Source organism: Heptranchias perlo, chromosome 5 (assembly GCF_035084215.1).
Source record: "Heptranchias perlo isolate sHepPer1 chromosome 5, sHepPer1.hap1, whole genome shotgun sequence".
Taxonomy (NCBI): domain Eukaryota; kingdom Metazoa; phylum Chordata; class Chondrichthyes; order Hexanchiformes; family Hexanchidae; genus Heptranchias; species Heptranchias perlo.
In genome coordinates this window covers 136,202,222-136,228,555 of record NC_090329.1, presented here as the reverse complement: position 1 = coordinate 136,228,555, position 26,334 = coordinate 136,202,222, and the positions used below count along the sequence as shown (strand labels likewise).

The window sequence follows — 26,334 nt, the reverse complement described above, 5'->3', positions numbered from 1 at the left end:
ATTTCTGTTTTAAATTTATTTAATGATGTAGCTTCCACAGCTTCCTGGGGCAGCAAATTCCACAGACATAGAATCATTGAATGGTTACAGCACAGAAGGCGGCCTTCTGGCCCATCGAGCCCGAGCTGGCTCTCTGTAAGAGCAATCCAGTTAGTCTCATTCCCCCGCTCTTTCCCCGTGGCCCTGTAAATTTTTTCCCTTCAAGTACTTATCCAATTCCTTTTTGAAAGCCATGATTGAATCTGCCTCCACCATCCTTTCAGGCAGCGCATTCCAGATCACAACTACTCGCTGCGTAAAGAAGTTTTTCCTCATGTCGCCTTTGGTTCTTTTGCAATCACCTTAAATCTGTGTCCTTTGGTTCTCGACCCTTCTGCCAATGGGAATAGTTTCTCTTTATTTACTTTATCTAAACCCTTCATGATTTTGAACACTTCTATCAAATCTCCCCTCAACCTTCTCTGTTTAAGGAGAACAACCCCAGCTTCTCCAGTCTGTCCACGTAACTAAAGTCCCTCATCCCTGGAACCATTCTAGTAAATCTCTTCTGCACCCTCTCTAAGGCCTCCACATCCTAAAGTGTGGTGCTCAGATTTTCTTTTCGTTCATGGGATGTGGGCGTCGCTGGCAAGGCCAGCATTTGTTGCCCAACCCTGATTGCCCTTGAGAAGGCGGTGGTGAGCCGCCTTCTTGAGTGGCTTGCCTGGCCGTTTCAGAGGGTGATTAAGAATCAACCACATTGCTGTGGGTCTGGAGGCACATATATAGGCCAGACCGGGTAAGGACGGCAGGCTTCCTTCCCTAAAGGACATTAGTGAACCAGATGGGTTTTTACGACAATCCGGTAGTTTCATGGCCACCATTACTGATACTAGTATTTTAAAAATTCCAGACTTTAATTAATTGAATTTAAATTCCCCCAGCTGCCGTGGCGGGATTTGAACTCCTGACTCTGGATTATTAGTCCAGTAACATTACCACCGTGCCCAGAATTGGACACAGTACTCCAGTTGTGGCCGGACCAGTGTTTTATAAAAGTTCACCATAACTTCCATACTCTATGGCTTAAAATATTTGTAGGATTTTTTTTTGATGTAGAGGGTGGGGGAAGTCTTATGTTGAAGATGAAGCATTCGCTTTGTGGGGGGAGGGTTGCACTGAGAACTTACGTGATGGCGTAACAAGCTGGGCGTGCCCGCTCCCGCCCGCTCCCCCTCCTCCTCCTCCAGCCCAGCGGATGTGTGGAGTGTGGGAATTTCCGGTGACATCAGGTTCAGTTGTTGTGAGGACTCCATTAGCTGTGGCCGAAGCGACAACAACAAAAACACAAGAGACAGAGAGGGTTAGAGGCATAAACGGACGGCGGCGGCTGAGAGGGAGGGGATGATGAACCTGTGAGGAGGGAGGGCGGGTAGAAAGAACGAGAAAAGACACATCACAAACCCGAGCGAGCGACCGACCGACCGCGAACCGGGAACCGGGAACCGGCGGCGAGGAGAGAAGGAGCTCGAGCGCCGGACAGCAGCGGGCGCAGCCGCTGTCACCGCCACCGGCGCGAGACAGCCAGCAGGGACAAGGGAGGGAAACCCCGCGGCCGGGTGACCGTTAGCGATCCGCTCGCGCCCGAACCGTCGCCGAGCGATCCGGAACCTTCCCCTCCCCCTCCCCCGTCCACACACACACACACACACAGAGGACCCCCTCCCGCCCCGCCATCGTTCATCGCTGAGCATCCCAAACCTCCCCCCTCGGGGGAGGAGGAGGCCCCCCGCCACCCGCCGACCCGACCAGGGAGGGAGGGAGGAATAAATAAATAAATTTTTTTTGAAAAAAGCACCGAGCCACCACGGCGGCAGCTGCGGCCGAGGACACGACGTTCACTCTGGCCTCCTCCTCCTCCTCCGACTCGGAGACCGGTGGAGTGTCTCCGCCACCGCGGAAGAAGCAGCGAGCGACGGCGGCGGAGGGCGAGGGTGAGCCCGGGGCGGCGGGACTCGGAGGAGTGCGACTAGGCCCCCACAACCCTCCAGGCAACTTCAGCGGCCTCTTGCTCCTCGGCGGCGGCGGCGGCGGCGGCTCCGGGCGCCAGGCTCCCGGCGTCATGCAGGCCAACGGGAACCAAGGTGGGGGCGGCGGCGGCGCCGCCGAGACTCCCTCAGCTGGAGCCCAGAACGGAGATGTGACGGGCCGGGATTCCAGCCAAGCCGAGCCTGGGGAAGAGCCGGCCTCCAACAACAACAACACGAGCGGCGGCTCCGGCTCTGGCTCTGGCTCAGGCTCCGTCCAGACACCGGCCCCGGCCGCTCATTCCAACGGGCTACCCTCCTCCTCCTCGTCGGCCGCCGCTGCCGCCACCACCACCACTATCCCCCTGGTTCCCGGGCCTGGCGGGACTAACCCGGACCAGACCGCGCTCAAGAAGAAGAAGCGCCTGTCCCAGAGCGACGAGGATGTCATCCGCTTGATCGGACAACACCTGCAGGGCCTAGGGCTGAAGTGAGTAAAACCCGGGACTGTAGGTGTAGTGGGTACAACCCGGGATAGTGAACTTACTGAAAAAAGCGCGGGGCATCGGGCACTGGGTAAAGGGGGTAAAACCTGGTACTGTGGGCATTGGGTAAAGGGGGTAAAACCTGGTACTGTGGGCACTGGGTAAAGGGGGTAAAACCTGGTACTGTGGGTACTGGGTAAAGGGGGTAAAACCTGGTACTGTGGGCACTGGGTAAAGGGGGTAAAACCTGGTACTGTGGGTACTGGGTAAAGGGGGTAAAACCTGGTACTGTGGGCACTGGGTAAAGGGGGTAAAACCTGGTACTGTGGGCACTGGGTAAAGGGGGTAAAACCTGGTACTGTGGGCACTGGGTAAAGGGGGTAAAACCTGGTACTGTGGGCATTGGGTAAAGGGGGTAAAACCTGGTACTGTGGGCATTGGGTAAAGGGGGTAAAACCTGGTACTGTGGGCACTGGGTAAAGGGGGTAAAACCTGGTACTGTGGGTACTGGGTAAAGGGGGTAAAACCTGGTACTGTGGGCACTGGGTAAAGGGGGTAAAACCTGGTACTGTGGGTACTGGGTAAAGGGGGTAAAACCTGGTACTGTGGGCACTGGGTAAAGGGGGTAAAACCTGGTACTGTGGGCACTGGGTAAAGGGGGTAAAACCTGGTACTGTGGGCACTGGGTAAAGGGGGTAAAACCTGGTACTGTGGGCACTGGGTAAAGGGGGTAAAACCTGGTACTGTGGGCACTGGGTAAAGGGGGTAAAACCTGGTACTGTGGGTACTGGGTAAAGGGGGTAAAACCTGGTACTGTGGGCACTGGGTAAAGGGGGTAAAACCTGGTACTGTGGGCACTGGGTAAAGGGGGTAAAACCTGGTACTGTGGGCACTGGGTAAAGGTGGTAAAACCTGGTACTGTGGGCACTGGGTAAAGGGGGTAAAACCTGGTACTGTGGGTACTGGATAAAGGGGGTAAAACCTGGTACTGTGGGCACTGGGTGATGTGGTTAAAACCTGGTACTGTGGGCACTGGGTAAAGGAGGTAAAACCGGGTACTGTTGGCACTGGGTAAAGGGGGTAAAACCTGGTACTGTGGGCACTGGGTAAAGGGGGTAAAACCTGGTACTGTGGGCACTGGGTAACGGGGGTAAAACCTGGTACTGTGGGCACTGGGTAAAGGGGGTAAAACCTGGTACTGTGGGCACTGGGTAAAGGGGGTAAAACCTGGTACTGTGGGCACTGGGTAAAGGGGGTAAAACCTGGTACTGTGGGCACTGGGTAAAGGGGGTAAAACCTGGTACTGTGGGCACTGGGTGATGTGGTTAAAACCTGGTACTGTGAGCACTGGGTAAAGGAGGTAAAACCGGGTACTGTTGGCACTGGGTAAAGGGGGTAAAACCTGGTACTGTGGGCACTGGGTAACGGGGGTAAAACCTGGTACTGTGGGCACTGGGTAAAGGGGGTAAAACCTGGTACTGTGGGCACTGTTAATGTAAGACCTGGGATAGTGGATCAAGTGGGATAAAACTTGTGTGGACATGGGGAAAACAACACCGTGAAGTGAGTGAACCGAGTGAAAGCTGAAATAGTAGGTAGTGAATGAAACCTGGGACTATGAGTGGAATGAATAAAACTCAGCATAGTGGACAATGTGGGTTAATTGAATAATACTCAGAGAGTGCGTGAAGTGATTCAAAAAGTAATGTATTTAATGTAGAAATCCATCCCACAGTACTTCATAGAAGAGGAAACGGACAGGCACTTTGCTTTGTGGGAGGGTTAAGAGAGATGACCGAAAGCTTGGTGAAGGAGATATGTTGTGAGAAATCCTTTAAAAGTGATGAAGGAGATTCAAAGAGTAACCTATGACAGTTCACACTGGCTAGAGTGGACCAAGTGCGAAAAATCTGGGACTTGAGTTGGGGTAAAACCAGGCAAGTGTGCACTGAAGAAAACAAAACAAACGGATTGGAAATGTCTGGAACAAACTATGGTGGAGAGAACATGTGCTGCACCAGTATGAAACATGCTTACATTATGAAACATGCTTACATAATGAATTCAAGACGAATTTTCACCCCGACCTTTGAGACTGGCCCAATGCATTGACATGGCCTTTTCTGGCCCACTTTAGCCTTAAATTCCTACGGTTGTGGGGGAGTAGTTTGAGTCCAGTGATGACTCTTAGAGCTTGTGTAATTTCTTTACGTAGTCGTGAAAGAATTTGAGTAATTCCCTGAATTTTGTCACAGATTTCCCTCCTCCTTCCCCTTTTTTTATTAAGCTCACCTAGAAATGAACATTACCAGCAATTGGCAAGGGTTGTGTGTGGGGTTGAACTATCTAATGGAGAGAGTGAGCATCAGTGAGTTTGGGCTTATCCTGTCCTTTCCGAGTATATTTTCTCCCAATCTCACATTGTTTATATCTGTGTGCAAATGGCAATTAGGTACAAATGTATCCAGCTGTGCTTAATTTAAGCATTGTTGGTGGTGGGTGCTGTATTCCAGCCGACTGTGAACGTTGAATTGCCATCCATGGAATGTTACCTGTCCAGCATGAGCAATGTAGATTGCGGTGATTGATATCCTAGAATTTTTGCATGATTGTGTGTAATGCTGAGAAATTTAATTTTCCTTTCCTTAAAAGTTTTACAGGTGACTTTTCACTTCCTTTGGGTGATAAGGTTGAGACTGTACAAAGGTCCATATCACAAATGGTACATTGGAAGGAGCAAGCGCAGTGGGCTGAATGATTTTGTGTACTTGAGTTCTGATTGTCAGTGAAGGTATATTGCTGTCATATAGTGGCATGGGACCATACATTGATGTAACAGGATTAGGAAGTAGAAATGCGTCTATCTAGCCCATTATTACAAAAGCAAGGAAGTCGTGATGAACCTCTATAAAACGCTGGTTTGGCCACAACTGGAGTATTGTGTACAGTTCTGGGCACCGCACTTTGGGAAGAATGTAGAGGCCCTAGAGAGGGTGCAGGAGAGATTTACTAGAATGGTTCCAGGGATGAGGGACTTTAGATAGACTGGAGAAGCTGGGGTTGTTCTCCATGGAACAGAGAAGGTTGTGAGGAGATTTGATCGAAGTGTTCAAAATCATGAAGGGTCTAGGCAGAGTAGATAGAGAGAAACTGTTCCCATTGGCGGAAGGGTCAAGAACCAGAGGACATCTTATTGCTCAAGATAAAGAATCACTGGATTGGGGGTAATATTCTGGCATGGGTGGAGGATTGGTTATCTAACAGGAAGCAGAGAGTTGGGATAAATGGTTCATTCTCGGACTGGCAGCCAGTGGTGTTCCGCAGGGGTCGGTGCTGGGTCCCCAACTCTTTACAATCTATATTAACGATTTGGAGGAGGGGACCGAGTGTAACGTATCAAAGTTTGCAGATGATACAAAGATGGGAGGGAAAGTGGAGAGTGAGGAGGTCATAAAAAACCTACAGGGGGATATAGACAGGCTGGGTGAGTGGGTGGAGATTTGGCAGATGCAATACAATATTGGAAAATGTGAGGTTATGCACTTTGGCGGGAAAAATCAGAGAGCAAGTTATTATCTTAAAGGCGAGAAACTGGAAAGTACTGCAGTACAAAGGGATCTGGGGGTCCTAGTGCAAGAAGATCAAAAAGTTAGTATACAGGTACAACAGGTGATCAAGAAGGCCAACGGAATGTTGGCTTTTATTGCTCGGGGGATAGAATATAAAAACAGGGAGGTATTGCTGCAGTTATATAAGGTATTGGTGAGACCGCACCTGGAATACTGCATACAGTTTTGGTGTCCATACTTAAGAAAAGACATACTTGCTCTCGAGGCAGTACAAAGAAGGTTCACTCGGTTAATCCCGGGGATGAGGGGGCGGACATATGAGGAGAGGTTGAGTAGATTGGGACTCTACTCATTGGCATTCAGAAGAATGAGAGGCAATCTTATTGAAACATATAAGATTGTGAAGGGGCTTGATCGGGTGGATGCGGTAAGGATGTTCCCAAGGATGGGTGAAACTAGAACGAGGGGGCATAATCTTAGAATAAGGGGCTGCTCTTTCAAAACTGAGATGAGGAGAAACTTCTTCACTCAGAGGGTGGTAGGTCTGTGGAATTTGCTGCCCCAGGAAGCTGTGGAAGCTACATCATTAAATAAATTTAAAACAGAAATAGACAGTTTCCTAGAAGTAAAGGGTATTAGGGGTTACGGGGAGCGGGCAGGAAATTGGACATGAATTTAGATTTGAGGTTAGGACCAGATCAGCCATGATCTTATTGAATGGCGGAGCAGGCTCGAGGGGCCGATTGGCCTACTCCTGCTCCTATTTCTTATGTTCTTATAGATTTACGGTGATTGGCAAAAGAATCAAAGGTGATTTGAGGAAAAACTTTTACACAGCAAGTGGTTAGGATCTGGAATGCACTGCCAGAGGGGGTGTGGAGGCAGATTAAATCATGGCTTTCAAAAGCGAACTGGATAAGTACTTGAAAGGAAAAAAATTGCAGGGCTCTGGGGATAGGGAATGGGAATAGCTGCATTGCTGTTGCATAGAGCAGGCATGGACTCGATGGGCCGACGGCCTCTTTCTGTGCTATAACCTTTCTATGATTCTATGATTATTTCCTAATTTTTAGCTAAATTAGCTAATTTCTTAAATTAGATTTTCTAGTGATGTATAGTAGGAAAGTGCGAAATAGCCATCTTTAAAGATTCAAAATAGAAAAACAATTTATGGTGATAAAGTTTGATTCCTTTCTTACACTGTAATTATTAGTTTGATGGAGGTAAAACTTGGATTTGGAAAAAGAACTTAAAAGGTTGAAGATCGAGATTATTACTTGGATGCAGATGCCTAGGAAATCTAGCATGTACTTGGCTCCAAGTGTTTGAAGGAGCCTTTGGGATGGATTGTTAGTGTTTTGTGATCACACAATTTGTGGAATTAAGCAATGCATTATTGACAGTTTATTTATAGATGTATGAATATAGGATTTACAGATTTACACCTGGAAAGCTATACCTATACACACACACAAAGCCTTCATACCCGCTTTAAGCAAAGCCTGTAAATTTGACATTATGGTGTCATGACACTTAATCTAGTTGTGCAAAATTGTTAAAGGAACATTTTTGACATTTGGCTGTAGTGATCCGGTTATAAGTACTGTAAATGATGTGGGATTTTGTGGTTGTTATCATCAGAACTTTGATCCAGATTTCCTTTTCAATACTGTCGTTGGGGTTCAAGGTTTGAATTATTTCTCCTCTTGTAGCCAAACGGTGGATCTTTTGATGCAGGAATCGGGCTGCCGCTTAGAGCATCCTTCTGCAACTAAATTCCGCAATCACGTTATGGAGGGAGAATGGGAAAAGGTAACATTCTGTCAGCTCTCTATATTTATATACACATTCCTTGCATTGTATGCTTTGAACTAAACTAATTATTGCTGTCTTTTGTTAATAGGCTGAAAACGATCTTAATGAATTGAAGTCTTTGGTGCATTCACCTCATGTGATTGTGGTAAGGAACAATGAAAGTTGCAGAATGCAATTTTTTTTGTTTTGCTTTTTTCCATTAAAAAAAATCTGTTTCAATACAAAAGATTCTGGACATGTCAGGATGCTAGGCCAGTGCTTGACTAAACAATGTTCAGTGGAGAGGAATATGGGAAGGTTTTGATTATGTTTGTGTTTTTTTTATTTTTTTTTGGGGGGGCGCAGGGGGTAGGGATAGAAAAGGCCAGTGTTTGTGCTGGATTAGAAGTGACGATAAACAAAGATGATCAGCTGCTTGTCTGTTCCAGCTGATTCATTTGTTTTGCAGAGGCTTTGTAGAGCTTCCTGTCTAGGAGTGGGGGAGGGGTGGGCAGAGAACACAGGAACTGACGTTTCAAGCACACAACCACATCTTCTGTCTCTTAACCCTTTGAGGACTTTTGTGGTTGGAACTAGAACTAGATTGTTTATTTTCTTGCAGATTCTGTGAACTGGAAATTGTGTCCTGCCTATGTACAGTATTTAGCATTAGACATTTAAACAACAACACCTTGCGTTTATATAGCGCCTTTAATGTAGTAAAACGTCCCAAGGCGCTTCACAGAGATTTTCAAACAAAACTTGACATCGAGCCACATTCAGAGATATTAGGAGAGGTGACCAAAAGCTTAGTCAAAGACATAGGTTTTAAGGAGCGCCTTAAAAGAGGAGAGAGAGGTTTAGGGAGGGAATTCCAGAACTTACAGCCTCGGCAGATGAAGGCACGGCTGCCAGTTTTGGTGCAATTAAAAGCAGGAATGCGCTAAAGGCGAGAATTGGAGGAGTACAGAGATCTCGGAGGGTTGTAGGGCTGGAGGAAGTTACAGAAATAGGGAGGGGCAAGGCCATGAAGGGATTTGAAAACAAGGATAAGAATTTTAAAATCGTGGCACTCCCGGACCGGGAGCCAATGTAGGTCAGTGAGCACATAAGAGACTGTTAGCTAAGATAGAAGCCCATGGAACCGAGGGAAAAGTACGGACTTGGTTAGGAAGTTGGCTGAGCGAAAGGCGACAGAGAGTAGGGATAACGGGTAGGTACTCACATTGGCAGGATGTGACTAGTGGAGTCCCGCAGGGATCTGTCTTGGGGCCTCAATTATTCACAATGTTTATTAACGACTTAGATGAAGGCATAGAAAGTCTCATATCTAAGTTTGCTGATGACACAAAGATTGGTGGCATTGTAAGCAGTGTAGATGAAAACATAAAATTACAAAGTGATATTGATAGATTAGGTGAATGGGCAAAACTGTGGCAAATGGAATTCAATGTAGACAAATGTGAGGTCATCCACTTTGGATCAAAAAAGGATAGAATAGGGTACTTTCTAAATAGTAAAAAGTTAAAAACAGTGGATGTCCAAAGGGACCTAAGGGTACAGGTACATGGATCATTGAAGTGTCATGAACAGGTGCAGAAAATAATCAAGAAGGCTAATGGAATGCTGGCCTTTATATCTAGAGGACTAGAGTACAAGGGGGCAGAAGTTATGCTGCAGCTATACAAAACCCTGGTTGGACCACACCTGGAGTACTGTGAGCAGTTCTGGGCACCGCACCTTCGGAAGGACATATTGGCCTTGGAGGGAGTGCAGCGTAGGTTTGCTAGAATGATACCTGGACTTTACGGGTTAAGTTACGAGGAGAGATTACACAAATTGGGGTTGTATTCTCCAGAGTTTCGAAGGTTAAGGGGTGATCTGATCGAAGTTTATAAGATATTAAGGGGAACAGATAGGGTGGATAGAGAGAAACTACTTCCGCTGGTTGTGGTTTCTAGGTGTAGGGGGCACAGTCTAAAAATTAGAGCCAGACCTTTCAGGAGCGAGATTAGAAAACATTTCTACACACAAAGGGTGGTAGAAGTTTGGAACTCTCTTCCGCAAATGGCAATTGATACTAGCTCAATTGCTAAATTTAAATCTGAGATAGATAGCTTTTTGGCAACCAAAGGAATTAAGGGATATGGGCCAAAGGCGGGTATATGGAGTTAGATCACAGATCAGCCATGATCTTATCAAATGGCGGAGCAGGCACAGGGGGCTGAATGGCCTACTCCTGTTCCTATGAGCACAGGGGTGATGGGTGAACGGGATTTGGTGCTAGTTAGGATACGCGCAGCAGAGTTTTGGATGAGCTTAAGTTTATGGAGGTTGGAAGATGGGAGGCCGGCCAGAAAAGCATTGGAACAGTCAAGACTAGAGGTTAAAAAAAGGCATGGATGAGGCTTTCGGCAGCAGATGAGCTGAGGCAGGGACAGAGACGGGTGATGTTACGGAGACAGAAATAGGCGATCTTGGTGATAGAGTGGATATGTGGTCGGAAGCTTATCTCGGGGTCAAATAGAAAGCCACGGTTGTGAATGGTCTGAATCAGCCTCAGACAGTGGCCAGAGAGAGGGATGGAGTCAGTGGCTGGGGAGCGGAGTTTGTGGCGGAAACCGAAGACAATGGCCTCGCTCTTCCCAATATTTAATTGGAGGAAATTTTTGCCATCCAGTCAGACAAGCAGCGTGACAAATCAGAGACAGTGAAGTGGTCGAGGGAGGGTGGTGGTGGTGGTGAGGTAGAGCTGACCTCGTCAGCATACATGTTGAACCTGGCATGTTTTCGGATGATGTCGTTGAGGGGCAGCATGTAGATGAGAAATAGGAGGAGGACAAGGATAGATCCTTGGGGGACTCCAGAATTAACCGTGCAGAAGTGGGAAGAGAATCCATTGCAGGTGATTCTCTGGCAAAAACTGGATAGATAAGAATGGAACCAGGCGAGTGCAGTCCCACCCAGCTGGGTGACAGGAGAGACGTTGGAGGAGGATGGTGTCGTCAACTGTATCAAATGTTGCAGACAGATCGGGAAGGATGAGAAGGGATAGTTTACCACGGTCACAGTCACATAGGATGTCATTTGTGACTTTGATACGGGCTGTTTCAGTACTGTAGCAGGGACGGAAACCTGACTGGAGGGATTTAAATGTGGAGTTGCAGGAAAGATGGGCATGGATTTGGGAGGCGACAACACGTTCAAGGACTTAAAACGGTGCAGTGATAGGATTTTAATAAAGTGCATTTGTGGAAATATGAAATTTTCATAGCATATTCAGTTGAATTATTAAAAAGTGTCCTACAGTACAATTAATAAGTTCTATTCTTCCAAACTTAGGCTGTGTCTAAAGAAACCATTTGAGCTGCAGCTTGAAATATTGGTTGTAAGTCAGCCATTGGTGGTGATCACACCAATTTGTGATGGACTGAATTTCACATGAGAAGTGTGTTTTAGACTTGTGATTTTTCTAAAGTACGTTGATGTGATTACACTGATTAAGTGGCAAATACTTGACCGTACTTTTGCAGATGTTGAGATATCATAGTTATATGCTGTGGAATGGTCAGGGGTCTGTGACTGCCCACAGGATTGGTTCCCATGTGTACCGCATTGGGAAATTGGGAGGGTAATCACCCTAGGGTTTAGACAGGCAACTCCTTACACAGCCGTAAAGATGGGGTCTGGGATGCACACCCTTTCCTCGGAAAATGTGCAGAAGTAAAATTGATGAGGTTGAAGTTACAATGTACATTTTGAGAGCACTTTGTGTGAAAGACCCATGAACAAGTATTATGTTCTGCATTGTACTCAAGCTATATCAGTGCCATGATACTCAGAATAAAGTCCTGTTCCCAGAGTCAGTTCAGTGGAGTTGATGTTTTTCCACAGAGATATTTGAGTTCTTTGAGAGGACGTGGCGGGTTTGATTTTGTGCCTCTTTGGAGGAATAGCGCTTGGGCACTCTCTGTCTCTGCTCGTGGATGGGAAATAGCCACTTGGATGAGAGAGTGGAGAGGAAAATAAGGTTAGTGCTCTCACTCCCTGTTCTATCCTCTGTTGTCTCTTTCCTCCCCTCTACCCCCAAAGCTTGATGCAGTACATTGGAACATTGGAATCTTAATTACTGACCTGCCATGTGCATGTGTTTTCTTTTGGTTTTAAAAAGTTTTTGCCCTTAAATTCTATGATAGCATTGAATTGGGAGCTCGAGCTGTTTTTCTCCCCATCCCGTATTCTCATCTCTCCTTCCCCTAAACTGCCCTCCCACTCAGCCTTGGCTCAATGGCACTCTCACCTCAGAGTTAGCAGGTTGTGGGTTCAATCCCCACTCCAGAGACTTGAGCACATATTCTAAGCTGACACTTCAGTGCAGTACTGAGGTGCTGTTTTTCAGATGAGGTGTTAATCTGAGGCCCTGTCTGTCCCCTCGGGTGGATGTAAAAGATCCCATGACACTTCGAAGAAGAGCAGGGGAGTTCTCCTGTTGTCCAGGACAACATTTATCCTTCATCTAATATCGCTAAAAGAGATTATCTGGTCACTTATCTCATTGCTGTTTGTGGGACATTACTGTTTGTGGGACATTGCTGTGTGCAAATTAGCTGCTGCAGTGCCCTACATTACAACAGTAATTACATTTCAAAAGTGCTTCATTGGCTGTGAACCATTCCCAGACACCCTGAAGTTGTGAAAGGCATTACATAAATGCAAGTTAATTCTTTAAAGGCAAGGTGAGGCAAATAGTAGTGCTGTGACCACAGCCCCAGCTCAGATCAGCTAAATTGGCACATACTGAGGATCAAACCTGGGAGTTCAGTGTCATGCTGGCTGGTGCAGTTACCCAGCATTGGAGGGGCAGCCATGCACAAGTCTTAATAGCTACATCGTTACCATTTTAAAATTAACAAGTAATTTATTTGAATTTCTTGAATAGTAAATACATATTTTCGTGGAATAAGTTTGAAGGTAAGCTGTATGTTGAAATCTTGTGATCTATTTTGCAATGTACATTACAATTTTGTGAAGTATGTTTCAAGACCCGTGACATGACCCTGAATTAATAGGATGGGAAAATTCACACCCACCTGACAAAGTGGCAAGTCAGAGACTAGGTGCTTCCACAAGGAATAAAAGTTAAGGGAAAGTTACTTTCGTCTGTGTACCTCCCAGCTGCTGGCTTGAGGCAAGTGTTGGTAGAGGCCTGGGAATTGATTATTTGTCCACTTGCTAGGTGGTAGTGTGTGGCTGATAAGGCCCAGGAGAAGAGGATAAATTCTGCTTCTGTGAATAAATTGTGTCTGCTGTTGGTTTAACTTGAATGATTAGAGACTGATGGTCAGAAATTTGGCAATTGGCTCTTGTACTGCAGTTTATAAACAATATGATCCAAGGATAAGACATCTTGGGAAAAATATTCATGTTTATCGGATGCAGCTGTTACTCCATGGAATACAGGTTTTGGGAGAGGATGAGGCTTCTAAAGCTTGCAGCATTGCCTCTTGTAGGATGCAGTTGTATATAAGAAGACCATGAATTACAAGTACAAAATCATGAGCAGGATTACTGATTTACAGTGACTGAATAAATTAAATTCTATTTTATTAAATGCAATTTTGGGACTTTTACTGGTGGTTTAGGGATAAAATTTTACAATTCTTCTCATTTTTCTGTGAAAACTATAAATGAGTGGCCTTCGTCACATAGAAACATAGAAAATAGGATCAGGAGTAGACCATTCGGCCCTTCAAGCCTGCTCTGCCCTTCAGTATGATAATGGCTGATCCTCTATCTCAAATACCATATTCCTGCTCACTCCCCATACCCCTTGATGCCTTTTGTGTCTAGAAATCTGTCTATCTCCTCCTTAAATATATTCAGTGACTTGGCCTCCACAGCCTCTGTGGTTGGGAATTCCACAAGTTCATCCTCCTGAGTGTAGAAATTTCTCCTTATCTCAGTCCTAAATGCCCTACCCCATATCCTGAGACTGTGACCCCTCTTTCTGGACCCCTAGCCAGTGGAAACATCCTCCCTGCATCCAGTCTGTCTCGCCCTTTCAGAATTTTATATGTTTCAATGAGATCCCCTCTCATTCTTCTAAACTCGAGTGAATACAGGCCGAGTTGACCTAATCTCTCCTCATACGACAATCCTGCCATCCCAGAAATCAGTCTGGTGAACCTTCACTGCACTCCCTCTATGGCAAGTATATCCTTTCTTAGGTAAGGTGACCAAAACTGCACACAATACTCCAGGTGTGGTCTCACCAAGGCCCTGTATAACTGCAGTAAGACATCCTTGTTCCTGTACTCAAATCCTCTTGCAATGAAGGCCAACATACCATTAACCTTCCTAACTGCTTGCTGCACCTGCATGTTTGCTTTCAGTGACTAGTGTACAAGGACACCCAGGTCCCTTTGGACATCAACATTTCCCAAACTATCATCATTTAAATAATACTCTACCTTTCTGTTTTTTTCTTCTGAAGTGGATAACTTCACATTGATCCACATTATACTGCATCTGCCATGTATTTGCCCACTCACTCAACTTGTCTAAATCGCCTTGAAGCCTCTTTGCATCATCCTCACAACTCACGATCCCACCTAGTTTTATGTCATCAGCAAACTTGGAAATATTACATTTCGTTCCCTCATCCAAATCATTGATATATTGTGAATAGCTGGGGCCCAAGCACTGATCCCTGCGGTACCCCACTAATCACTGCCTGCCATCCCGAAAAAGACCCATTTATTCCTACTCTCTGTTTCCTGTCTGTTAACTAATTTTCAATCGATGCCAGTATGTTACCACTAATCCCATGTGCTCTAATTTTGCACACTAACTTCTTATGTGGGACTTTATTTGAAAATCCAAATAAACCACATCCACTGGTTCTCCCTTATCTATTCTACCAGTTACATCCTCAAAAAACTTTAGTAGGTTTGTCAAACATGATTTCCCTTTCATAAATCCATGTTGACTTTGTCTAATCCCATTGATATTTTCTAAGTGCCCTGTTATCACATTCTTTATAATAGACTCTAGCATTTTCCCTACGACTGATGTTAGGCTAAACGGTCTGTCATTCCCTGTTTTCTCTCTCCCTCCTTTTTTAAGGAGGGAGAGAGAAAACTCCGTCACGAACGATACATGTTTTCCTTAAAAGGAATAAACCCAGTATTCTGCGAAATAGTTGCTGTATACTATTCATTCTACCTAGTTATGGAGAAAACTCATCAAAAGATTAGAATCCATTTTATTTATGATTAACTTTAAGTTATGATTGAACAAAATGGTGGCTTTTAAGAAGTCTGTTGCAGTTTATTGGTATACAACATGTCCCATGAACCGTAGGTCATCTCAGTAACCACTTCCTTCTGTTGCATTGCATGTCTTCACTTCAAAAATACATGCTGTAATAGACTTTTTTTGTTTGAGAGGATCCTTGCATTGGAAGCATATAAAATGGGACAAATGTTTATTTCTTGTAACTTACTCTAGATTGTGGCATAAATGACATGAAATGCATACAGAACCAAGAGTAGATTTGTTCTGTTGGAACTAGGAATAGAAGATCGGAATAATGTCCCATCAGTGAGGATGTTTATCAATTGCCTCCTGTTAGTTATTCTTTTAGTAGGGAAGGACTGAAGCATGGAAGTTTCTAAACCATTGGTGCTATAGGTGGGCTTGGGTATGACTTCCTGCTACTTCCTATTTTTCTTCCCTCTTGAAGCTGCTGATTCTTGCTGGGATATGGTTCCATCACCACTGCTTCTGTTCTCATCCCGATGTCCACAGATACGAATTTCTAGCAGAAATTACTGGATAGCGATTAGGGGCAAGAACTGGAGCTGCTTTTCTCTCCTCTCTAGCCTGAGGATGATGAGACTGATTGTAGTTCTTTAGCTGAGATCAGCTAACTCAATATAACCTGGGATCTCCTGGTCTGCATGGTTTACTGCTTTTACCTACTTATGTTGGAGGATCTATTGCTCTTTTTAATGAGTCCTAAAATGACTCACTGTTGAGCTTTGCAGTCTTAGCAGTTTAAGTATCTGATGACAGGGATGGGTTTGTCTGCATCAATGAGATAAATGAAAAAAATGTGAGCAATCGTTCACAACTAATTTATAATTCTTCAATAATGATTAGTGCAGATCAGAACATTCAAAAACTAAGTTGTTATGGGACCATCTTTCTAATTGAACACAAGATTGAGCAATATGCAAGCTACTTCAATAAAGTGAACCCCAATTAGGGGTGCACTTTTTTCATCTCTTTTTTTCGCTCCTTTTCAAAAGGTTCCTTTTCTGCCCTGTGATCAGCTACTGTGAAGTGCTCCAGAGGAATCCTGATGAATGGGTTAACATAGACAATGGTATTGAAACAATTTTTGTATTGTGGAGTGAAACTGAATGGTGCAGTTGAATACTTTGATGTGATTAGTATTCATAAGAAATAGGAGCAGGAGTAGGCCATAGGACCCCTCAAGCCTGCTCCGCCATTCAATAAGATCATGGCTGATCGTCGACCTCAACTCCACTTTCCCGCCTGAACCCCATATCCCTTGATTTCCCTAGAGTCCAAAAATCGATCAATCTCAGCCTTGAATATACTCAACAACTGAGCATCCACAGCCCTCTGGGGTAGAGAATTCCAAAGATTCACAACTCTCTGAGTGAAGAAATTCCCCCTCATCTCAGCCCTAAATGGCCGACCCCTTATCCTGAGACTATGCCCCCTAGTTTTAGACCCTCCAGCCAGGGGAAACAGCCTCTTAGCATCTACCCTGTCAAGCCCTCTCAGAATCTTACATGTTTCAATGCGATCACCTTTCATTCCCCAGAGAGTATAGGCCCATTCTACTCAATCTCTCCTCATAGGACAACCCTCTCATCCCAGGAATCAATCTAGTGAACCTTTGTTGCACTGCCTCTAAAGTAAGTATATCCTTCCTTAGGTAAGAAGACCAAAACTGTGCACAGTAATCCAGATGAGATCTCACTAAAGCACTGTACATTTGCAGCAAGACTTCCTTACTCTTGTTTTTTTTCATATTCGTTCATGGGATGTGGGTGTCGCTGGCAAGGCCGGCATTTATTGCCCATCCCTAATTGCCCTTGAGAAGGTGGTGGTGAGCTGCCTTCTTGAACCACTGCAGTCCGTGTGGTGAAGGTTCTCCCACAGTGCTGTTAGGAAGGGAGTTTCAGGATTTTGACCCAGCGACGATGAAGGAACGGCGATATATTTCCACTTCGGGATGGTGTGTGACTTGGAGGGGAACGTGCAGGTGGTGGTGTTCCCATGTGCCTGCTGCTCTTGTCCTTCTAGGTGGTAGAGGTCGCGGGTTTGGGAGGTGCTGTCGAAGAAGCCTTGGCGAGTTGCTGCATTGCATCCTGTGGATGGTACACACTGCAGCCACAGTGTGCCGGTGGTGAAGGGAGTGAATGTTTAGGGTGGTGGATGGGATGCCAATCAAGCGGGCTGCTTTGTCCTGGATGGTGTCGAGCTTCTTGTGTGTTGTTGGAGCTGCACTCATCCAGGCAAGTGGAGAGTATTCCATCACACTCCTGACTTGTGCTTTGTAGATGGTGGAAAGCCTTTGGGGAGTCAGGAGGTGAGTCACTTGCCACGGAATACCCAGCCTCTGACCTGCTCTTGTAGCCACACTATTTATGTGGCTGGTCCAGTTAAGTTTTTGGTCAATGGTGACGCCAGGATGTTGATGGTGGGGGATTCGGCGATGGTAATGCCGTTGAATGTCAAGGGGAGGTGGTTAGACCCTCTCTTGTTGGAGATGGTCATTGCCTGGCACTTGTCTGGCGCGAATATTACTTGCCACTTATGAGCCCAAGCCTGGATCTTGTCTCGGTCTTGCTGCATGCCGGCATGACTACTTCATTATCTGAGGGGTTGCGAATGGAACTGAACACTGTGCAATCATATGCGAACATCCCCATTTCTGACCTTATGATGGAGGGAAGGTCATTGATGAAGCAGCTGAAGATGGTTGGGCCTAGGACACTGCCCTGAGGAACGCCTGCAGCAATGCCCTGGGGCTGAGATGATTGGCCTCCAACAACCACTACCATCTTTGTGCTAGGTATGACTCCAGCCACTGGAGAGTTTTCCTCCTGATTCCCATTGACTTCAATTTTACTAGGGCTCCTTGGTGCCACACTCGGTCAAATGCTGCCTTGATGTTTGGACCAAGGCTGTAATGAGGTCTGGCGCCGAGTGGTCCTGGCGGAACCCAAACTGAGCATCGATGAGCAGGTTACTGGTGAGTAAGTGCCACTTGATAGCAATGTCGACGACACCTGCCATCACCTTGCTGATGATTGAGAGTAGACTGATGGGGCGGTAATTGGCCGGATTGGATTTGTCCTACTTTTTTGGACAGATCATACCTGGGCAATTTTCCACATTGTCAGGTAGATGCCAGTGTTGTAGCTGTACTGGAACAGCTTGGCTAGAGGCGCGGCTAGTTCTGGAGCACAAGTCTTCAGCACTACAGCCGGGATGTTGTCGTGGCCCATAGCCTTTGCTGTATCCAGTGCACTCAGCCGTTTCTTGATATCACGTGAAGTGAATCGAATTGGCTGAAGACTGGCTTCTGTGATGGTGGGGATATCGGGAGGAGGCCGAGATGGATCATCTACTTGGCACTTCTGGCTGAAGATGGTTGCAAACGCTTCAGCCTTGACTTTTGCACTTACGTGCTGGACTCCGCCATCGTTGAGGATGGAGATGTTTGCAGAGCCGCCTCCTCCCGTTAGTTGTTTAATTGTCCACCACTATTCATGACTGGATGTGGCATATCTGCAGAGCTTTGATCTGATCCGTTGGTTGTGGAATCGCTTAGCTCTGTCTATAACGTGTTGCTTCCGCTGTTTAGCATGCATGTAGTCCTGAGTTTCAGCTTCACCAGGTTGGCACCTCATTTTTAGGTACGCCTGGTGCTGCTCCCAGCATGCTTTTCTACACTCTTCATTGAACCAGGGTTGATCCCCTGGCTTGTTGGTAATGGTAGAGTGAGGAATATGCCCGGCCATGAGGTTACAGATTGTGCTGGAATACAATTCTGCTGCTGCTGATGGCCCACAGCGCCTCATGGATGCCCAGTTTTGAGCTGCTAGATCTGTTCTGAATCTATCCCATTTAGCATGGTGGTAGTGCCACACAACACGTTGGATGGTGTCCTTAGTGCGAAGACTGGATTTCGTCTCCACAAGGACTGTGTGGTAGTCACTCCTACCAATAGTGTCATGGATAGATGCATCTGTGACAAGTGGATTGGTGAGGACGAGGTCAAGTAGGCTTGTCCCTCGTGTTGGCTTGCTCACCACCTGCCGCAGGCCTAGTCTGGCAGCAATGTCCTTCAGTACTCGGCCAGCTTGGTCAGTCGTGGTGCTACCAAACCACTCTTGGTGATGGACATTGAAGTCCCCCATCCAGAGTACATTTTGTGCCCTTGCTTCCCGCAGTGCTTCCTCCAAGTGGTGCTCAACATGGAGGAGGACTGATTCATCAGCTGAGGGAGGGCAGTAGGTGGTAATCAGCAGGAGGTTTCCTTGCCCATGTCTGACCTGAAGCCATGAGATTTCACGGGGTCCGGAGTCGATGTTGAGGACTCCCAGGGCCACTCCCTCTTGACTGTATATCACTGTACCGCCACCTCTGGTGGGTCTGTCGGATTAACAGAATGGCCCTTTCATTTGGGTCAGAGTTTTTAATTTGTTGGTAATTGAAATTAACACATTGGAATTCTCTGCTTGAATTAGGTATGTTGGTGTAGAGATTAACCTCTCATACTCATCTCCGGTGTAACCTTACAGATGGATTATTAATTCCAGTGGATATCCTGTGGTATTGCTTATGGTCCTTTTATAGTTTACCTCCTCCCCACCATCATGGGTCCCAGTGCCTAGCCAATTTGGTTTGTTCCACATCATTGAGAGCAGTGGACTCAGTGAAGGCTATGGACGCTGACTGCATCTTGTCTTTAGTGCTGAAGATCTGCCTACCAGAAATAGCCGTGCCCCTAGCCAAGTTATTCCAATGCACCTATGATGGCGATGTCTACTTCACAGTGTTGAAAATTGCTGAGGTTATTGTTCTATCCATAAAGGAGACAAATCTAATCTGGCTCGTCACAGCTCTATCAGCTTTCTCCAAGTTATCAGGAGCGTGAGGGAAGGAGTGCCACCAGTAGTGCCACCATGAGGCACTTGCTCACATGCTCAGAATGGATTCTGCAGAACTACTCGGCTCCATACCTCATAACAGCCTTGACCCAGATGTGGAATCGAGAGCTGAAAGCCAAAGGAGAGTGAGTGTAGCTGTCCTCGAATCAGCTCAGTATAGCATCATGGAGCCCTAACAAGACTAAGGTCAGTGAGGGTCAAGTATGTCAACCTTCCAGTGTCTGGAGTCACACCTGACACAGGAAGATGCTGACGAGGTCAATTATTCCATCCCCAAGACATCAATGTAGGCGCTCCTAAGGGCAGTGTCCTCAGCCCAACCATCTTCAGCTGCTTCATTGTTGAACCTTCCTTTCACTCTGTCATAAGGTCAGGAGTGGGGCTGTTTGCAATAAATGCAGTGTTCAGCTCCATTCACAACTCCTCCGATAATGAAAAGGCCTATGCCTTGCTGCAGCAGGTGGTGGACAACATCCAGACATGGATTCAAATGTGGCAAGCTACATTTGCACTCAGTGCCAGGTAATAACTATCTCCTCTAACATAAGAAAGCCCAGCCACCTCCCTGTGAACTTCCAGCAGCACAACTGTCCCCCATCATCAATATTTTCACCATTGACCAAAAATATAACTGGACCAGCCATGTCAACACTGGTTACAAGAACACAGCAGATGATGGGTACTTTGCAACAAATGGTTCACCATCTAACCCCTCAAAGCTTCTCCACCATGTACAAGGCACTACTCCGGAGTGTGATGAATTACTCACCACTCAGCTAAATGACTGCAGCTGCAACAACATTTAAGAAGTTCCTGGCATTGGACTCTGTATTCACCACCTCCATCACTGATGTACTGTGGCAACAATGTGTACTGTCTACCAGGTGTAATGCAACAACTCAGCAAGGTTAATTTGACGGTGTCTTCAGCACTGCAACCACTATTACCAAGAAGAAAGACTATCATTGGAACACCTCCTCCAAATTGCACATCATTCTAACTTTGACATATATCGCTTTTTCTACACCATTGTTGGGTCAAAAATCCTGGAGTTCTTTACCTAACTCTACTGTCAGAACACCATCAGTACAAGAACTGCAGTTCAAGAAGGCGGCCCAGAACTTCAGGGAAAATAAGGATAGGCAATAAGTGCGGCATTGATGTGATCACCCACATCATGGAAAAAAGTTTTTGGGGAAAAAAGCTCTGCGTAGCACATAAGTTGAAGAAAAATCAGTGCTGGGGAAAGTATTGATTTTTAAACGTGAGAGAGCTTCTGGAGGCTACAATAACAGTGCAGACATGTACTTATTTGTTTGTTTAGTTTTACTTTGTGGCATACAGTCAACAGCCCAAAAGGCCGGCAGGGCAGAAAGTATTGGGTCAGAATTTACTGTCAAAGTAACGGTGAGGCTAACAGCACTTGCTATTTATGTGCAAATTGGTCAGCAACTTCAAGCAAAGGCAGATTCGCAGTTAAACGCAAAAATCCGGAAGCTGCTGTCCAAGATGCACCATTCCGCCGTCAGCTGCGCAAAAACGGCATCTCGCTGACTGACTCAACATTCAAATACATTGAACCGCGTGAAGTTCCTGTATTTGCCTGGTAAATACAAACTAAACTTGCCACGGAAAGTTAGGGTTTGTCCTTTTCAGTCTAAATACCCTTTTTGATGGCGTGATAAGTCTTAATTACTGCCAAACAACCCTCTAGCACTGAAAATTAACTTTACAAGTGTGGAGTCTCATTTTTTCATGTTTTAATTGTTGGAGATTTTTAAAAAATCAAATAAATTTTATTTTACTTTATCTTAGTCTCTTTCTTTCTCTCTCTCTCTCTCTTAATCCAATATTTCTTTCCCTCTATTTTGCTTTCTGTACCTGATTTGACATTGAATTCACTATTCTAACTTACACTTCCTAGTTCAGACTCTACTGTTCATTAACGATTCTTCAGTCTGATTGGTTAAGGAGATACACAGTTGCTAGCCATGTTCACACTGGTCCCAGATGCCCTGTAGAGGGCGCGTGCTGTTTGGATCTCTAACTTGCAGCAACTTCCTGTGTAAAAGCTCATGAAAAGTATGCAAGGTGCAGGGCACTGGGGAAACTTTATAAATACTGCATTTTAAATACAAATGAGCAAGTGTATTGAATTTGTTTTACCAGGGCTAGTAGATGGGAAATTGGTATGACCATTTATTTATTTTAATATTTTTAAGTGCTGATTCATAGCCAGCAGTTGAAATGCAGGAGGAGGCCATTTATTTGTTTGTTTATTTTAATGGTGTGGAATGGGAAAAATTAATTCTTATCATCCATTCACTGCCACTAATTATTAAACATCGGTTTTAAGTTAATAACATGAATATTGAGCAAATATGAATGTGAATGGTGAATATGAAATATGAATGGTTGTTGGGAGAAAGTGGCAGGGCATTTTGTTTATTAGGTTGCTGGAGCAGTTAAAGCCCTCAGATTTAAAAAAATTAAACCAGTTATATATTAAAAAAATGCCTTCAACTTGTTGCTTTGAGGAAACAGACTGGAACTTCTAGTGAATGCAGCTGGGAGATAGAACGTGAGAATGGCATTAGCTCCATTGCGAGTTCCATTGGAAAGACTGAAAAGTAGGTGTGATAGCCTGACCTAATTGAAGCTGTGCTGCTGTTGTGCAACCAGCCCATTGAAATCAATGGGCTCACAATCATGACAAATCAAGAATATTCCAGGATTGTAATATATTTGAAAATGGTTGCTTGACATTTTGTGTTGACTGGCATCCCATTGACAGCCATCACGTGAAACTTAAAGCTGTTGGACCAATAGCTGACGAGACTATCCTACATTGAAAATTGTTTGCCAACATTACAGAAATTAAAATATGGTCACTGTCGGCTGTGCATAGGCAGGTGCTTATCGGAAGTTTAAAAAAAAAACTTGAATAAGAACCTTTGTGTCTGTGCAGTGGGTCTCCGTTGCTGTGTTCCTAATTGTATGATCTACTGTGGCGAGTCCAGGTATTAATTTGGAGTCCCTACATGATTACATCTATTTAGTCTACCCTGATCTCAATCCAGCCTACCTGCCTTCTCACTATATTTAGAAATATGTGACACCGTAATTATTCTGACCTTTTAGACGCCATCTGATCACATAAGTAAATCCCCATAATCCACAATATTTTCCTGAAATATTAGTCCAAATTGTGTTAGGTGCTGTGACTAAGCTGATCTGTTAAGTGATGCAAGTTTAGGTTGGACAAAGACCTTTTAGCCCATTTGATCTTGTCCTTCCAGAATGCCAATCACTACAATCCGACAACACCTACGTTTAATGTCTTACCTGAAGAACACCTCTGACAACACAGCACATCAGAATTGGACTGCAATATCCCCGCTAGATTATGTGCTAGAGTCCTGATGTGGAGCTCGAATGCACAATCATCTGACCTAGAGTACTGCAAAATGAGCCAAACTGACACTTTATGAATGTACTGGTGTATTAGTGAAATCTGAAAGCAATTGCTGCATTGTAGGTAAGAGCATGTGTTTTAAACTCAGGATCCAAAGTTGATGCTTTAATTTTTTTTTTAAAAGGCAGTAGGAACATGCATTCAAATATTCATTACCACTCCAGAATAAATTACTTTTAGATCATACTGATAAGAATTAGACCTAGCCATATATTGACTACCATGACCTGACCATAGTTGATGCAGAACAGGTTTTCTACCACTGAATGTAGATAATATTTTATGAATTGTTTGTATATTATGCTCGGGAGCCCTGTTTTATGGTGACTAAATAAATCTAATTCTGTTTTATTACATCAGATACTGGGATTTTTACTGGTGTTTTTAGAATTGTATTATGTTCATTATCCATGTAATCAGTAAATCAATGGCCTGCATAAATTGTCAAAACATAAGAACCTAAGAAATAGGAGCAGGAGTAGGCCATATGGCCCCTCGAGCCTGCTCCGCCATTCAATAAGATCATGGCTGATCTTCGACCTCAACTCCACTTTCCCACCCGATCCCCATATCCCTTGATTCCCCGAGAGTCCAAAAATCTATCTCTCAGCCTCGAATATACTCAACGACTGGAATTCTATCCCAGAGTGCTGTGGATGCTCAAAGATTTACAACCCACTGAATGAAGAAATTTCTCCTCATCTCAGTCCGAAATGGCTGACCCCTTATCCTGAGACTATTTCCCCTGGTTCTAGACTCTCCAGCCAAGGGAAACAGCCTCTCAGAACCTTATGTGTTTCAATGAGATCACCTCTCATTCGTTTAAACTCCACAGAGTATGGGCCCATTCTACTCAATCTCTCCTCAGAGGACAACCCTTTCATCTCAGGAATCAATCTAGCGAACCTTCGTTGCACTGCCTCTAAAGCAAGTATATCCATCCTTAGGTAAGGAGACCAAAACTGTACACTGTACTCCAAGTGTGATCTCACCAAAGTCCTGTACAATTGCAGCAAGACTTCCTTACTTTTGTACTCCAACCCCACTTGCTTGGCTTAGTGGTAGCACTCTTGCTTGAGTCAGAGGTTATCTGTTCATCGATCGTTCCTTTGTTGAACTACGCATCATAGCTTTATACTGTCGCAGCAGAATATTCTGGATCAGCATGTAATCTAGGCAGTACTCGGGGAATGTTACTTGATGAGACATTAAACTGGGTTCCTGTGTGCCTGTTCAGGTGGACATAAAATGGCGCCGTGCAGAAGAGTAAGGGGTTCTCCCAATTGGGAGGTGGTACTGAAGAAAGTGCGGCGAGTTGCTGCAGTGCATCCTGTAGATAGTACGCACTGCAGCCATGGTACACTGGTGGTCGAGGGGTTAGTTGTTTAGGCTAGTGGATGAGGTGCCGATCAAGCGCACTGCTTTGTCCTGGATGGTATCGAGCTTCTTGAGCTATTGCAGCTACACCATCCAGGAAAGTGGAGACTATTCCATCACACTCCTGACTTGTGCCATGAAGGTGATGGAGAGTCTTTGGGGAGTCAGGAGGTGAGCTATTTGCCATAGAATGCTCAGCCTCTGACCTGCCCTGGTAGCTACGGCATTTATATGAGTGGTCCAGTTGCGTCACTGGTCAATGGTGACCCGTAGGTTGTTGATGGCGGGAGATTCGGCAATGGTAATGCCATTGACTGTCAAGGGGAGGTGGTTAGGAGCGCTCTCATTAGGGATGGTCATTTTACTTGATGAAGTTATTAAAGTTGGTGGACGGTGGAAGCTCAGTCGACATTGTGCCTAGACTTTCTAAAAGTCTTTCATAAAATGTTGCACGAAAGCTTAAGCAAGGTCGAATCTTTTGGTTGTATTCCTGTAGACAGAAGGTAGTTATTAATGGTAGAGGTTCTGCAAGGGAGCCAGTCACTATTGGGGTCCCGCAGGGATTGGTGTTACAGGTGGAGCTTTTTACTTTGGAAAAGTATAGACCAAGGAGATATGATTGAGATCTTTAAAATAATGAAAGAATTAGATGATCCAAGTGGATAGGGTATTTGACCAAGATAGGTTAGAGAGGACCAGGGGCATATACCAAGTTACAAAAGCATAGAGTTGGTTAGATGCTAGGAGGTACATTTAAAGGGAGTCATCGACCTCTGGATTGAGTCAACAGCACTTGCGGTGCGTGTGGATTCATTGCAAGCATTCAACAAGGACCTAAATTAAGTTCCTGTGAGTGGCAAACATCTGTACTTAGAGGGTAGGTGGGTCATTGGAGGGTTATGTCACCAGTCGCTCTGGTTTCCTAGAATTTCCTTCATTGCTTTTGTGGACCGGAGAGGAGTTTCCCATTGTTTCTTCCTAAATTAGTTTTTCATTTTTTGTGTCTCCCAGGAGATTGAATGACTGCTGTGGGGGGGGTGGGGGTGAATGTGATGATCAGTGGCACCTTCACCATGCCAGGTCACAACAGACTTGACTGGCTAGCTACTCTTTTCCTGTCATTTTTCTTGCGTTTGTTTTGGGAAATGTATTCACTGATTCTGGCTGCTTCTTAACAAAAACTGTAAACCTCGATTATTCTGAAAGAGCCTAATTTCAGAAAGCTGCTGCAATACCCTGCACTCTTGGTTAACTTTGAAGGTGTTCTCATCTTAATAAGATTACTACAAGTGCAGGTAGTTGTGACCTGAATGTGGTTTGCAGGAATTGGGAGTGGAGATTTGAGATCAGCACCTTTTGAGAGGCTGCATTTCTAGTTCTTGGATTGTTTCTTGGAAACCAATTCCTTTT

General features: G+C 45.2%; 1 protein-coding gene across 6 annotated transcripts in view; it reads left to right on the top strand.

Moving 5' to 3' along the window:
- Positions 1–1,832: 1,832 nt before the first annotated feature.
- LOC137322130 (WD repeat-containing protein 26) overlaps positions 1,833–26,334 on the top strand; it is a 103,993-nt gene continuing 79,491 nt past the window's right edge. For 5 of the 6 annotated variants that reach the window (XR_010962967.1, XM_067985247.1, XM_067985243.1 and 2 more), the window contains exons 1-3: positions 2,017–2,496; positions 7,773–7,872; positions 7,964–8,020. Coding sequence is in view for 5 of the 6 variants with exons in the window: in XM_067985247.1 (XP_067841348.1) it covers positions 2,102–2,496; positions 7,773–7,872; positions 7,964–8,020 (552 nt within the window). In the remaining variant the exon portion in view is untranslated. Of the gene's footprint in view, positions 2,497–7,772; positions 7,873–7,963; positions 8,021–26,334 lie in introns of all 6 variants that reach the window. The other variant, XM_067985245.1, reaches the window with a different exon arrangement.